The 13,778-nt window shown below is 41.2% G+C and overlaps 1 protein-coding gene across 2 annotated transcripts in view; it reads left to right on the forward strand.

Annotated features, from left to right (window-relative positions):
* Positions 1–9,437, forward strand: part of RFX4 (regulatory factor X4) — a 93,320-nt gene extending 83,883 nt beyond the window's left edge. For both annotated transcript variants that reach the window (XM_062602618.1, XM_062602617.1), the window contains exon 18: positions 7,885–9,437. In XM_062602618.1, the coding sequence (XP_062458602.1) occupies positions 7,885–8,157 (273 nt within the window). In that variant the 3' untranslated portion in view covers positions 8,158–9,437. The remainder of the gene's footprint in view (positions 1–7,884) is intronic.
* Positions 9,438–13,778: the final 4,341 nt, after the last annotated feature.

Consider the following 13,778-nt stretch of genomic DNA (forward strand, 5'->3'; position numbering starts at 1 on the left):
CTGGGGAAAAAGTCCCAGAGCTGTAGATCTTGTACCAAGTACAGCTCTTGAAACATACAGGTGGGGGTCCCAAGCCAAGCCTCTCACCTGACTTGTGACATCCGTGTTGGTGGGAGGCTTCTGGATAATTTGAATTCCCTAGTGTTAGAGGAAACAAGACAGCAGTAATTGCCAAGGCTGATACTGCTGAAGCACCATGTGTCACAGCTGTGTGCTCATTCACATCCTGCTCTGTAACAGAATGGTGAGAGCCCTTGAGGTTTTTGCTATCTCCCATCTCTGAGGTAGTCTTGGAGCTTACCTTGGCCCACAGAGGACTTTGGTAAGTATCCTGTGACTCTTGGATAAATAGAAATTTTTATAAGCAGCACATAGTTTCATAGAGATCACTGGCTTTCAGATGGACAGGAAGGGGCAAAAATGGAGGAGATGGCTTGTAAAAAACTTCATAGGGGAGTAATTGTTCTCCTGAAGTAGTATCTGCAGCTACTAACCCAGCATAAGCCTAAACCTGGCTCCTTCTGGAAGTATAGGCTGACTAATTCCCACTGATGGCTAAGAGCCTTTTTGTTGACAGCGACAGTCTGTTCAAACCTTAGTCTTAATCCGACTTTTTTTCCCCCTTTCATCAGCATCTGTGAATAGTTCTCAGAACAGTTGCTTCCTTGTAACTCCAGGCCTGATTGCTCATCTCTTGACTTGGCTTACTGGCCACGAGCCTGTCACAAAGAAAAATGATCAGCAGATTGATTTCTTACTACCTAATTCTCCAAGCTGTATCGCAGAAGTGCATACAATCCGATGATGCTGTTCTATCATCATATATAAGGGGACTGTGTAATATATGTACATAAACACATCTATACTCACACTACATTTTGTCAGTTCTCTGCCTCTGAAGTAACAAATGCCAGGGTAGAAAACAGACATCAGCTCTGTCTAAAAACCTGTGAGTGTTCTTATCAATCTATGCTGAGCTTAGCAGACAGGTACCTCCTTCAAAAGTAACCCCTTCACAATGTTGCCACCTAATCCACACCCACAGTGGACACTTGACTGGCTTTTGATAACAGTTTTTGCCTACAAGTTCACACTGGCTGGACAGGTCTTGATACTTTTCCAGGCTATCCATAAATATTTCAATTCATATCATTCCATCTCTTCCTTAACGTAACTCATGCTGCAGTAATTTTTCTCTGTAAATTACAAGGACAACACTTTTAGTAGGAATAGAGAAATCTGCAACAGTATATATATATCCTCTATATTTTTATATTTTAATATATCTGGTAACATATAAAGATGCATATCATATGAATGTGCATCCATATATTTCCAGTCCAAAAAAATCAAGCATACAATATATATGTGTAAGTACTCTAATGTATAGCTGCAGTGAATCATATTGCAGGTCCATTTATTCAGGTTTTCTCTCCAGTAATGGCCAGAAATGTATGTGTCTTAGAGTAAGCAGACGGTTGTCCTTTCACCAGCATAGCCCCACTGTCTTTGGCAAGAGCTGACCTAGGGTCATGCTGAGTAGGAAGCAGAAGCTGGACTGTTGGATTTTGTAGCAAACTGCCCTCCACTACCCTGCCTATGAGCTTTTAAGTTCATTTAGCTTTTTTTTTTTTTCTGTACTGATAGATTTAGGGATGCGTTACATGAGACATATGTTCTCTTATTAATTTTAAGTCTGTTATCTCATAATTGCATTGGGTGCCCTGTGTTTTTTGGGTGATGAGGAATAAGTAATATCCATTCCTTATTTATGTACTCTGGCCATTCAAGACATTATAGATCTGAATCATTCCTCTCACCTCCTTCCTGTCATCTCTTTTGCAGACTTAAAAGTCATCCTCTGTTTAGTTTCTCTTGTAATGGATGCTCTATACACAGGAGTTATCTAAGGACAGCATGTGCACTGTAGGGCAGGTGTAGTCTGGGGAACATGCAGTCATCCTATTCTTTCAATTGGGCTGAGTAGGTACCTGCTAGAGCTGCAGCTCCCTTCCAGCCTTCCTGTGCAAACCTGACCTCAGATTAGCCAGGAGGGACTCAGTGAAGAAGCTGCCAGATCAGCCATTTAAATGTGGGACACACTCCTAAACCCCCTCCTGCCCACGGCCTTTTCTTTCTTTGTATTTCCAAAATGGAGCAACCACATTCAAATGGTGTATCTCAGGTGGAGGCACTTAACAGAGACCCGTAGAAGTGGCATAGTAGTGTTTCCCTTTTGTTCCTTGAGATACACTTCTCACCTTAAAGACAAGCATTTATTTATTTATCTATTTTCTACTTCTAAGCTATCTCCTGCTGTGCTCATGAGCATAGCCAGGGTCAGTTGTTCCTGAACTGGGGCTCTATCCTCAAGAGTCACTAGTCAACTTCTGGTACTGGGTGGAGAACATTTGCTATCAGCAAGTGTTTGCAATGCTGTTTTGTTGTTGTCAGATTTAGTTTATGAAGAGCATATTTTACTTCCATGGTCTGGACAGAACAAATCAGTCTGGAAAATACCGTAGTAGTAGAATCTGCTGTTACGCAGTAGGTTGGGTTTGCACCTCTTAGAGGCAGAGGGCAGAGTACTGGGGCCATAGCTTTAAGCAGTGTTTGTACTCTGACTTTCCTAAACTGTTCTGAGGACTGCAGTGGTCTCACATAACTTCTGAGAGTTGCAGCATCACTTGGTTTCTCTGTGCAATGTTGCATACCACAATTATACCCAACTAAGTCTTCACTTCCCTTCATATGCCTCTCAGAATAGGATTTATATGGGGACAGTACTGGAAGAAAGTAGTAACTGGCTTTTGGTACAGTGAAGGAGCCAAAGAAATCCTCTTCCAGACAGAGCCAATGCTTTAGTGTCCACTCTTGTTGTTCTGGCCCATGTAGTTCACAAAAAGGAGAAAGCGAAAAGCTCTTGTCTCCCAGCACATACACAGTATAAGCTTGTGACTGTACCAATGCAGTAAGAATAATATAACCTTCCCAATAACCACCCTGTCATCAAACAGCTGGTAATGACAGAAAGAACAAAAATACTGGCCACCCATGCAACAAGAATCATTGTTCCTAACTCTATGGCTTCATAACGGACTTGAGATTGTTAGAATGTAATTGAAAGTAATTATGTATTGAATGCAACAGGAAACAGATGTCTTCTTTCTAAATAATTACAAACTGCTTTTTCATAAGGCTCCAAATGCCACTCCCTGAAGTACCAAAACCACGTAGATTGACCGGAAAGTTTCACCCAAACTATTTGACAGATGAATATTCAGTAAGCTTCACTTTGGGGAGAAAAGGATCAAATTAGGGGTTATAAAGATTCAATCAATCAATAGTTTAGATTCTGTAATTTTTTGAGATTATAAGCATATTTTTATGAAGTTAATTTATAGCCGGTTCTTCACAATTGCTGTAATTTCTGGTTGAGTTATTTGCAAATGCTAAAGTAGTGCCTACCATACAACATTAACTTAAAGCGCTCTGCAGAAGTGTGAGCGAATGCAATGTAACGTCAGAGCCACATTCACAAGGAAAATATTTTGCTGTTTGGACAGAGACACCTTTCACCTCCATGCATAATCAGTCAGTGAGCTGAGGATAAGAATAAAGAGATTATTCTCCATCCTCACACTGCAGGAACTCAGTCTTCACTTCATTTGAGGACATCCTTTATGTATTTTCTAAAATAATACTAAAATAAATTGAATTAATTTTACATGATTGGGCAAGGCCTTAACGGTAATCTGCTCAAAGATTCCCAGACTTAAAGGGCTTCTTGTCTAGGTCTAACAGCAGCAGTAGCAGCAAGTGTGAGTTAGCCCAGAAAATGGCAATTTCCTGTCAAGAGCCCTCCAACAAATGTCGCTTTTATATCTGGCAAAGATCACTAGGCCCCAGTGTTTTGAGTTCAGCATGCTTAAGCACTCTTCATCAAACCGGACGTAGAGTGTGAAAGGTGATTCAGGCAGCATGGGCAGGCATCCGCCCAGATGGCTATGCTTCGGACACTCCAACAAGGCTGAATAGATGCTTCATTGGGTGAGTTAATAGTCAGGCAGGGGCCAATGAGTACTTTAAAAATATTGTCTTTCAATAGTCTCTTCACTGTAGGGAAAAAGAAGTCACTGACTCATTTGCTATTAGCTGACCTACCATTACAAAACTTTCCATCTTGCATTCAGTCATAACAGAATTTATTGTAAAATACTAGATATTTAGAGTCCATGTTATTTTCAAGCAATTATTCTTTTTACGTTCATGACACATTCATAAACACAGCTGCATCGAGTGCGCTTGATGAAAAGGAAAAGCAGCACACTGTATCCTGTCCCCTCATGCACAGCCATCAGCCCTGCCTTCTTAGTAAGCCTTAGCATGGCCTCTTGACTGCAGATAGGAGGAGGATTATCTTCCTTTTTCAAGGCATCCTGAAGTTTATTCTGTGAGCCAAGGTTTCATTCCCCTAACAGCACAGGTTTTGTGGTTCCAAACTACCAAAAAGATGTTATGTGGCTTCCCCACATAATGCCATTTACAACCAGGAGACCCACCATAAGATTCCCACAGTTCATTTTGTTCTCCTTGCTCATAGATGAAAGTTTTGCAGTCTGCAAATTATCAAGTAGCAAATTATCCCAGCTGAAGCTGGAGTTTTCTCTTGGCATTTGTAGGGGATATGAAAGCAAGTAATTCCCTTGATGTAAGTCACAACCTCAGTTTCACAACCTCAAAGGAAAATTGCACTGAGTCAGGATGGCAATGGATTCCCTTACTTTTAACAATGGAGTAGGTCAATCATCACAAAGGAAAGGAGACAAGTGATAGTCATTGGTGTATTACGGCAAAAGTCTAGATTTATCTTGTTCTTTAATACAAGAATCTACAGTGAATTCAGGTATAGATCAATGGATAATAAAGACAAAGACCCGGATAACTGGTATCAGGTAAAACAGTACTGAAGACAAGAATGTTTCTAGATTGGCTCACATCTTGCAGCTCCACAGGTGGCATACAGAAAACAGAAGGCTGAAAATGTATTATTTGTGTGGTGTGGCTTTTTCCCAATGACGCATCCTGGTCCTGACTTCTACCGTCTCAATGCATTTTGTACATTTGAGATCAGCCAGGAAATACAAGTTATGGATTTGACAACTGTGGAAAGGGACTTTTAACTTGAGCCAACCTAACTAATGGATTACATCATGTAGCAGGAGGAAGAGCCATCTTCTGAGGACTGCTTATCTTCTGTCTTAAATATTTACCTTGAGGTTTGATAAATTCTTCCGGTGCCTGTAGACAGAGCGAAGATGAGTCACTTTTATAAGACGCCTGACATTTTAACAACTAAAGTTAGGTGAGATGAATTCAACTCCAAAGCTATAGGGAATCACAAGACAACTTGTTTCCTCTGTATTCATTATGGTGAGAGTTTTGTTCATGGCGATGTTCAGGCAGTCAGCAGGCACTGGCATGAAAATGACTTTCAATTATTGCCAGTGCAGACCAGGAAAGGAGCATCCTAACTTTGTTAGCTATTCTCCCAAACATTAAAAAAATGAAATTTGCTCAACTTTTTCTGGAACCTCTTATATTTACTTAGAATATTTGAAGGCTGTTTGTCTTTTGATAGAGTGCCTTGTCTTTAATAAATTAATTAAATGAGAGAACCATGATCTTAAATCAAATCACCTAATTTAAAACCTCAGAGCTTGAGTTTCATTGCTGCTGGGCATTGGCAACTCGTATCTTCAGCAAAAGCTTCCAGAAAATCAACAATGCTAAACACTTCAGTCCTCTGCAAAGGAACATAAGGCCTTCTGTGACCAATGCCTAAGGTCTGCTGAGTTGTCCTACTGAAAAGCCTTTCTCTGGGGTGAATACCTAAATGGGGACTACAGGAATTCTGGAAAGGGCTTTTTACAAGGGTATGTGGAGGGTAAAGATAAGGGGTAGTGGCTTTAAACTGAAGGAGGGGAGATTTAGGTTAGATATTAGGAAGGAGTTTTTCCCTATGAGGGCAGTGAGGCACTGGCACAGGTTGCCCAGAGCAGCTGTGGCTGCCCCATCCCTGGCAGTGTTCAAGGCCAGGTTGGACAGGGCTTGGAGCAACCTGGTCTAGTGGAAGGTGTCCCTGCCCATGGCAGGGGGTTGGAGCTAGATGATATTTAAGGTCCCTTCCAACACAAAAAAAATTCTGATTCTGTGAAGGTGGAAATTTAGATGATCTTGTATAGACTCATTGCCAGTGTTACCATTACAGCTTATTCTGATAGCTGTATTAACAATACCAGTTTAAGTGTTGACACATTCCAGTATGGTGCTGCTATTTACCAGCCTGTTTCAGCAGCTGATTGCACAGATAAATCCAGTTCCTATGGCAATGAGAAGTACATGCTAAATATCGCATCATACAGCTTTGATGTCCTTCCTCTCATAACTGGCCTGTCTCCCCTAGGACACAATGGAATGTGTGTGGATGCTAAATCACTAACTATAGTAGGTTGGTCAAAAATAGTCTTCTCTTTCTCCTCTCTAATTAGGAGTGTTTAGAGTGTAACTTTTGAGCTGCCTGAGGCTTTGTGAACTGTTTGAATATGTTTGCCAAGGCAGGGCTGCCTTCCTGGCTGTGGTTTGAAGGGTGTCAGCAGAAACTCCTCATGGAGATATTGCTATAATTGCCTTGGGGTTATGCAACAGCTGCTTATGAAACTGATTAACCGCAGCTCCATCCGGCACTGGGGTAATGTAACAAGACCCTTTGGGAATCACTGTCATCTCCCTCCTAGGAACAACTACGGCAGCTCTTCTCTTCATGATCCTCCAAAAGATGGGGAAGGTATTTCACAGTCGTCAACCATATAAAGTTTTGGCACACAGCTTGCAAGGCTTGTAAGCATCAGAAGAGGTGATAGTCCTAACTTTGGTGAAACACTGTCAAACAACCCAAAAAGATGAAATTTTCAATTATGACCCTTTTTGTAGGAAAGGTATAAAGGTGTAAAATGTAGAACTTCTGAAGACACATGGCTGGTCAAGGGGAACAGGGATCCTAACAGTCTCTGTGATGCAGATGGATAATAGGATTGCAAAACAAGGACAGCACAAGGATGATCTACTCCTGTAAGGCAATAAGAGAAATATATGTTAAGCAAGCACTCATAAGCAAAATTTACTTCATGTTGCTAGGCAGCCTGCGGCTATAGAAAGCAAAAGCTGTTCTCTGTTTTCCTTCCTATTCTTCCTATCCTCAGTACATCTTCTCCTAAGTGGGAGGCATTTGTTGAGCTTCTTTGATTCCTAGTTTCCAACTGTCGCTGTGAACAGCTGGGGAATAGAGAGATTCTTCTTCTGCCCGCCTCTTTTCATAAGTTCTTCAACTAGCTGCCCGCTCTGAGGCCAGACTATAGTATTTTTCTGCAGAAACTGGCAGGACAGCTTGTGAACGTTTAAAAGGAAAGGCACCTTTCCAGTAATAAAGACCTTTTACTCTCCTCCCTCAAAACTGAGCTGAGTGAATGGGAGTCGGGAGATTTCATGCTCTGTTTTTTACTGAAGAGCAAGTTTTCAACTAAAAGCAGTGAGAAAAAAGATGAATTAAACTTATTTTTCTGCTCCCAGATATACCTGCCAGTGCAAAGCCCTTTGATAAATTAAGCCAATATTTAAGTGCAGTGATCACCCTCACACTGGTTTGACCACAAGCACTAGTTATCTGATATTCCACCTTCAGTTGCTACCTACTTGTTGGAGGTCCATTAGTTCACATGATTTTGGTTTTGTTAAATACAGCATTGTGACACCATCAGCCCGTATTTTAACATCAAGTATGTGGTAGATAATGCTTTAATTTGTTTATCTTTGCTTTTATTGTAGTACCCTTTCAATAGCCCAACATCAAGAATGGAGCCCTGTCTGATGAGCAGTACTCCAAGGCTACATCCCACACCAGTGACTCCTCGCTGGCCGGAGGTCCCGGCCGCAAACTCCTGCTACACGAGCCCATCCATGCACTCCACAAGATATGGAAATTCTAGTGACATGTACACCCCCTTGACTACACGCAGGAATTCTGAATATGAGCACATGCAACACTTTCCTGGCTTTGCCTACATCAATGGGGAAGCCACCACAGGTTGGGCTAAATGAAAATGACTGGTATCAGCTAAGCCCATATACTTAAAAGGGTTATAAAAACTTCATGTTATGTGGGAGTTTTCACAGACATTCTTCAATGGAGGTGAAGATGGAAAAGATCCTGGGCAGATAACCATAGTTCATATTGTGGGCAGATTGCAGACCGGTATGACTGAACATTTCTGTAGCTGAAAAAGAGTTTTGTTCTATTCTAGACCACTTCTGGGGCCAATCTGTGCCTTTTTTAATTCTGGCATGTGGGCCAACCCTGTGTGATGTCAGTTTGAGTGAGCCATTTTTGCCCCCCCCCCATTCACAAATGTTAATAAGTGTTACAAAAAAAGTACCAGAACAGGACCTATTTATAATTCTAATTGAAGACAGGAAATTCACCCTCAACAAAGCTCTGTCATCTGTTCTTCTTTTAAGCTCTTAATGCCTTCCTTAAAAACCATTCTGCCAAGTCATCACTTATTCATATCAACTCCTTTATCTGGCTCCTTAAAAGAGACGTGGTGTTGTAGGTTTCAGTTTACACCTAACTTTGTATATTGATGCACCTTTCTGTGGATCCACTAAGTTTGATCTTTACACAGGAGAAGACAAGACATGTAGCATTGAATTATACACTGCCTTAAGTTGACTATTGTTCTTATTATATATGTATTTGAGTTAAGTTTGCACAATCTGGAAAAATCTAACTTCTCTGGTCAGAAATGACAAGGTAAAGAAGGGACTTGGGGACTGGGAAGATTTGGGATTCAGAGCCACATATGTTAAATATGAAGCAATTATGTAAAGAAAATGACAATGCAAACATGATTATCACTTAATTACCTATTGACAGGTATGAAACTATTCTCTCAGTTCCTTCATGTGATAATAATTCTATATACTTCTACAAAATCAAAATTCAAAGCTGTGCCTTTGAACTTATTCTGTACTGTGTATGTGTGGAAAAATGTATTGTATTTTGGGGAGAATTTTTCTTAGACATTTTCTGTCAGATTTCTAGCTATTTGTGAGTTTTTGTTAGATTTTATTAACATAGCTTTTTCTTCTGTATTATAAAATGCACCAAGCAATTATGGTGGACCTATTACCCTATGGGTAAGAAATAAATAAATGGAAATATGACATCAGACATTTCAGTAATTGTTCTGTAAATAAAATCTTTGATAGCACCCAGTGTGATGATAACCATGTTTATGAAATGGACATAAGTGTTATTTGTACAGTTGTGCAAGATATATGAGGGATTTTCACACTCAAATAAAGTTCTTGAAATTAAATAGATGACATTTAAATTTACTTAAAACACAGAAACTTCTGCAAGCTGCAAACCTTCAGAAAATCCTAAATGTGACTGTTTTTATTCAACAAAAAGAGCCTGAGAACATACATAACTGAGAGCAGATGAGTAGCCTGACACCTGTGCTTGTGGCTACAAACTGCTCAAGGCTGGGACTGTACAGATGACTCCAGGGGGCTTTCTGTAAGCTCTGCTGCTGTTGCTCACCCAAGCCATTGTATTCACTGGGGCAGGTAAGATGTGTTCTCTTCTTTACAGTACCTTGTAACAAAAGTGTTGCCACCAGAATACTGGAAACGGAAAAGTAATTTTTCCTTAGGTAAGTAAATAAATAAAGTGGCAAAATTTTCAGGTCTTGTGTATTCAGTTAGTGAGTAAAATGGAGAGAGTTTAGGGCCTAAAGTAGCTAAAGGAGTGCACTGGAAATCTGCAAAAGGCTGAGAGAGGAAGGATGTTCCAGGCCAAGTTTGGGAAGTGTTCAGGCTCTTAAATATGCAGTCAAAGACCCAGAGGGATTTTCAGAAAAACATCAGGAGCCCATCTCCACCCCTAGGCATCTGATAAAAATCTTGTTTCCTCAGTTAGTGTCACAGACCTTCTGAAACTTTTCTCCATCAGCTAGTGTTATTACCCAAGATACCTTTACTTTTCACTTTTGTTAAGGACAGAGAGATCAGGCATAGGCTAACTCATCTATTTTATACTTATTCATGTTATCTTCAGGCAAAGTTGTCTACACACAAAGAAAGTAAATTATCTGAGAAAGTTTTTTTTTTTGCAGTCAGTCTTTTGCAGATGGAGTTTTGATGTGTTTGAGACCAATGTCCTGCATTGCATTTTGTTATAGAAGATGTTTAAATCAAAGCATGGATTCTGGCCTATTAATTAATAACAAGCATAGAAATATCTGCCTCATCAAGACTGAGAAATTAGTACGAGAAAAGCACTAGAACAGAAAAATCCACTTTCTTTTCCCCAGTGAATTCCAGTTTTCTGTACTGCATTGCATCTGATGCGAGCCCACTGTGACCCTGTTCACTCATTCATTATTGCTGGAACATCGATCAGTCTCCCATTACCCAACGGACTGTTGACCATGACTTGCCATGGTCAACAGGACCAGAGGCATTGGCAAGATGTTTGTGTGAAGAATGGACCATTAACTCTAAGCTAGGTCTTTGGAAGGATCGAGATGGAGATGAACCCCAGCACCACTTGACGGAAGCCAGAAGCCCTTTCCATATTTTTTACAATAACTTGTTAAACTAAACAAAGTATAATCCCCACTGACTGAAAGGAAGGAGAAGATGAGACTATTTTAGTATACAAATATGCCATATCCTTCAGTATGTTCGAGGACAATTCAGTAACCCTGATTTCAAGAGCTCAGGGAGAAAATTCAGGAAGGAAGAGGGATACTGGGCACAGTATCAGCACCAGAAATAGTAAGGACTTTCTGAGCTAAGAAATACAACACCATGCACAAAATCCTGGGAGAGGCAGTTTTGACCAACAGCAGTACCACAAGACGGTTCATAAAAGAGCCACAGAACATCATCAGTCAGATAGGGCTTTGAAAGGCTTTTGCAACAGAACCTCCACAGTCTGTCTTTTCCTTTTTTTTTTTTTTTAACTGCTTCTTGATGAATGCTCTGAAATTTAAACTGCATGTTCCTGGGTAGCAGTATCTAGATTACCAAACATAACTCTACAGAGGTCACTATACCCATCTGTATCAGAAGCGCTGCAAGGGAAAGCAGGCCCTCCCCCGTGACCACAGTTTGGAACTCACCATATTAATACATACTGCTGCAGCTTTCAGGTCACAGGGGTTTAAACCAAGTGGTGAAGTGCAGCAGCTCAGGAGAGGATGATAACCTCTGGGAAGAATGGCTGGTTATGGGGAAGAATCTCTTAAATCATCCTAGTACAAGCTGCCAAACCTCCTGAGTCAGAGTCTGCAGCCTTCCCTTGACCATGGTTATTGAAACTGCTACTTCTTGACTAGCCACGTATTTATGGGTATATAAAGTAAATACAGAGTTTAAATAAAAGACTACACAAATCTTTCTGAAGATTTTATACTACATATCAAAGCACTCAGTATCATTTTCACTCTATTTTCTTTTTTTCTTTCTTTTCTGTTTTCCTTTTTCTTTTTCCCCTTTTCCCTTTCTCTTTCTTTCCCTTGTCTTCCCCCATTTTTCTTTCTTTTAATTTTCCTCATTTTTCCTTTTCCTTTTTTCCTTTTATTTTCCCTTTTTCTTGTTCCTTTTCTTTTTTTTTCTCCTTTCATTTTCCCTTTTTCTTTTCTTTTTTTTTCTTGCTAATTTTCTCTCTATCTTCTCACAACAAATACACATTTTATTAAAAGTGTGATCTTTTTCATGGGCTAAAGCATAACAAAAGATAGAGGTATGTAATATATTCCACATAATATATTGTAATGTTATTTATTACAGCATAACTAACATATATATATAATATTTTTAAACAGCTGTACACATACACACACACATACATGTATGTCTGCATATAAAAATCCATTACAATGCTTCAAGATTTTTCATTACCAGGTAGAAAAAAGACTCAGCGGGGGAAGAGCGGTGAGAACTCCATTCACTGGCATGAATCCTGTTTTTGTCAGGCTACCTCTTGCTGCTAAGGTCACTACCCTCTAACAAAAATGGCCTCTGACCTCCCCAGCCCCACAATTCTGTTGTGACTGACCCTGAAACCCATGAAATTCAGGGGCAGACATTGCTTTGGAAGGTTTAGATAAAGCTGACTAACATGGGAAGGGCTAATGGTATGCACCCATCTGAAAAGGTCTGGCAGTCCTTTGGTAGAGGATGCAATTTATTCTGTCCCCCTCTTTCATTCAGATCCTAATCCTTCATATGCTACATAAAGTGGAAACTAAAACTCACCGATGATGAATAACAACGTGCCTTAAAAGGGCCAGTAACAGTCTCCAAGTTTTTATTTTTTGTTTTGTTTTTTTTCCAATTACAAAATAAATAAATTGGCTATGTACAAGTAAAATGGGTGTTTTGCTGCTCTGGGAGGGAAATCTAAGCAATCTCATGCATTATTATAGAGTTATAAGCAGAGGATTATTTTACTGGGTTCCTCTCCATAGCTGCATTAGTACACACATGGACCTGACTCAGAAGAAAGGGCTGTGCACTTCGGGCTGGATTTTGTTACTCCTTGCAGCCCAATGACCATGTTGTTCTGGTTCTGTATCTCAGTTCAATCCACTGTGGCAAGAAACCCTGATCAGAAAGTTCACATCCTAGTTTGGGTCTGCATCTTCAACACACACTGACACGCATCTCCTTCATTGCTCCTTGGAGCCACTGCCCACCTGCAGATGAAACCTCCTTGCCCTGATGGTGCTTTCCACCATAGAGCTGATGTTTTGTGAGATGAAAGGCTTCTCTTCATGACCAGAGTACCTCCAGAATCCCTGCTGAACAAATAAATACGTCAAGGAGAGACTGACCTCAGCTGTCTTTGAAGTTTTATTACCCTGGGTTTTTTTCTGTCAATACACTGTTTCTGCTATTTGGACAGTGAATTTTGATTATCGGGCACCCTGAGTATGGAAATACTAAGTTTCTTCTCAGTGTAGTTTAAACCTATGGCTCTGAAAAGCTCTTTACAGACACAGTACATCTTTCCCTTAATACACAGGCAGTTTTGGCAAGGCAGAGAGAGGGGTTTTGTCTCCAAATGGAAATGGTGGATGTTCAGGTACCACCATCCCCCAGACGGGTGAGACTGGAGAAAGGTTTGTTTTGCTGCCAGACATTATGGTGAAGCCCCACGTCAGGAAATCGGCACAGACTTCACTCAGGCCACCCCTTAGTGCCATTCTGTGCAGGGCTGGTGGGTAAGGGCAGAGCGGAAGGCAGCTCTGCAACCATGTCATGCTGGAGTATCTGCCCCGAGGCAGGTGTGGTTGAAGGCACCATAAAATGCAGCACGTTTTGCCTAAAAACTTGAGGGAAAGTGGCCAGCCCTCGTTTTGGCCGGTAGCTCTCGGTGAGACAGGTATGGGAAGTGCAGGGTGAGTGGCAGAGAACACACAAGTGGACAAGCCTAGCGAGGAGGGCCTATGTCGGGGTAAGCTTTGCGTCACTGAGCGACCAGAGGGCACCCTCCCCGCCGGCAGTGGCCGCTGGGGACTCGAACTCACGGTCTCGTCCCGCTGGCCTGTCCCCCTCGCCTGACTCCTCCGGGGCTGCCCAGCGAGACCACAGCACCCATCGTGCCCTGCGGCACCAGACCCTGCCGGGCACCGCAGTGCGGCGCG

This window comes from Pezoporus occidentalis, unplaced genomic scaffold (genome assembly GCF_034315485.1).
Source record: "Pezoporus occidentalis ecotype Australia unplaced genomic scaffold, CSIRO_AGI_Poc_V1 ctg78, whole genome shotgun sequence".
In the NCBI taxonomy this organism is placed as follows: Eukaryota; Metazoa; Chordata; class Aves; order Psittaciformes; family Psittacidae; genus Pezoporus; species Pezoporus occidentalis.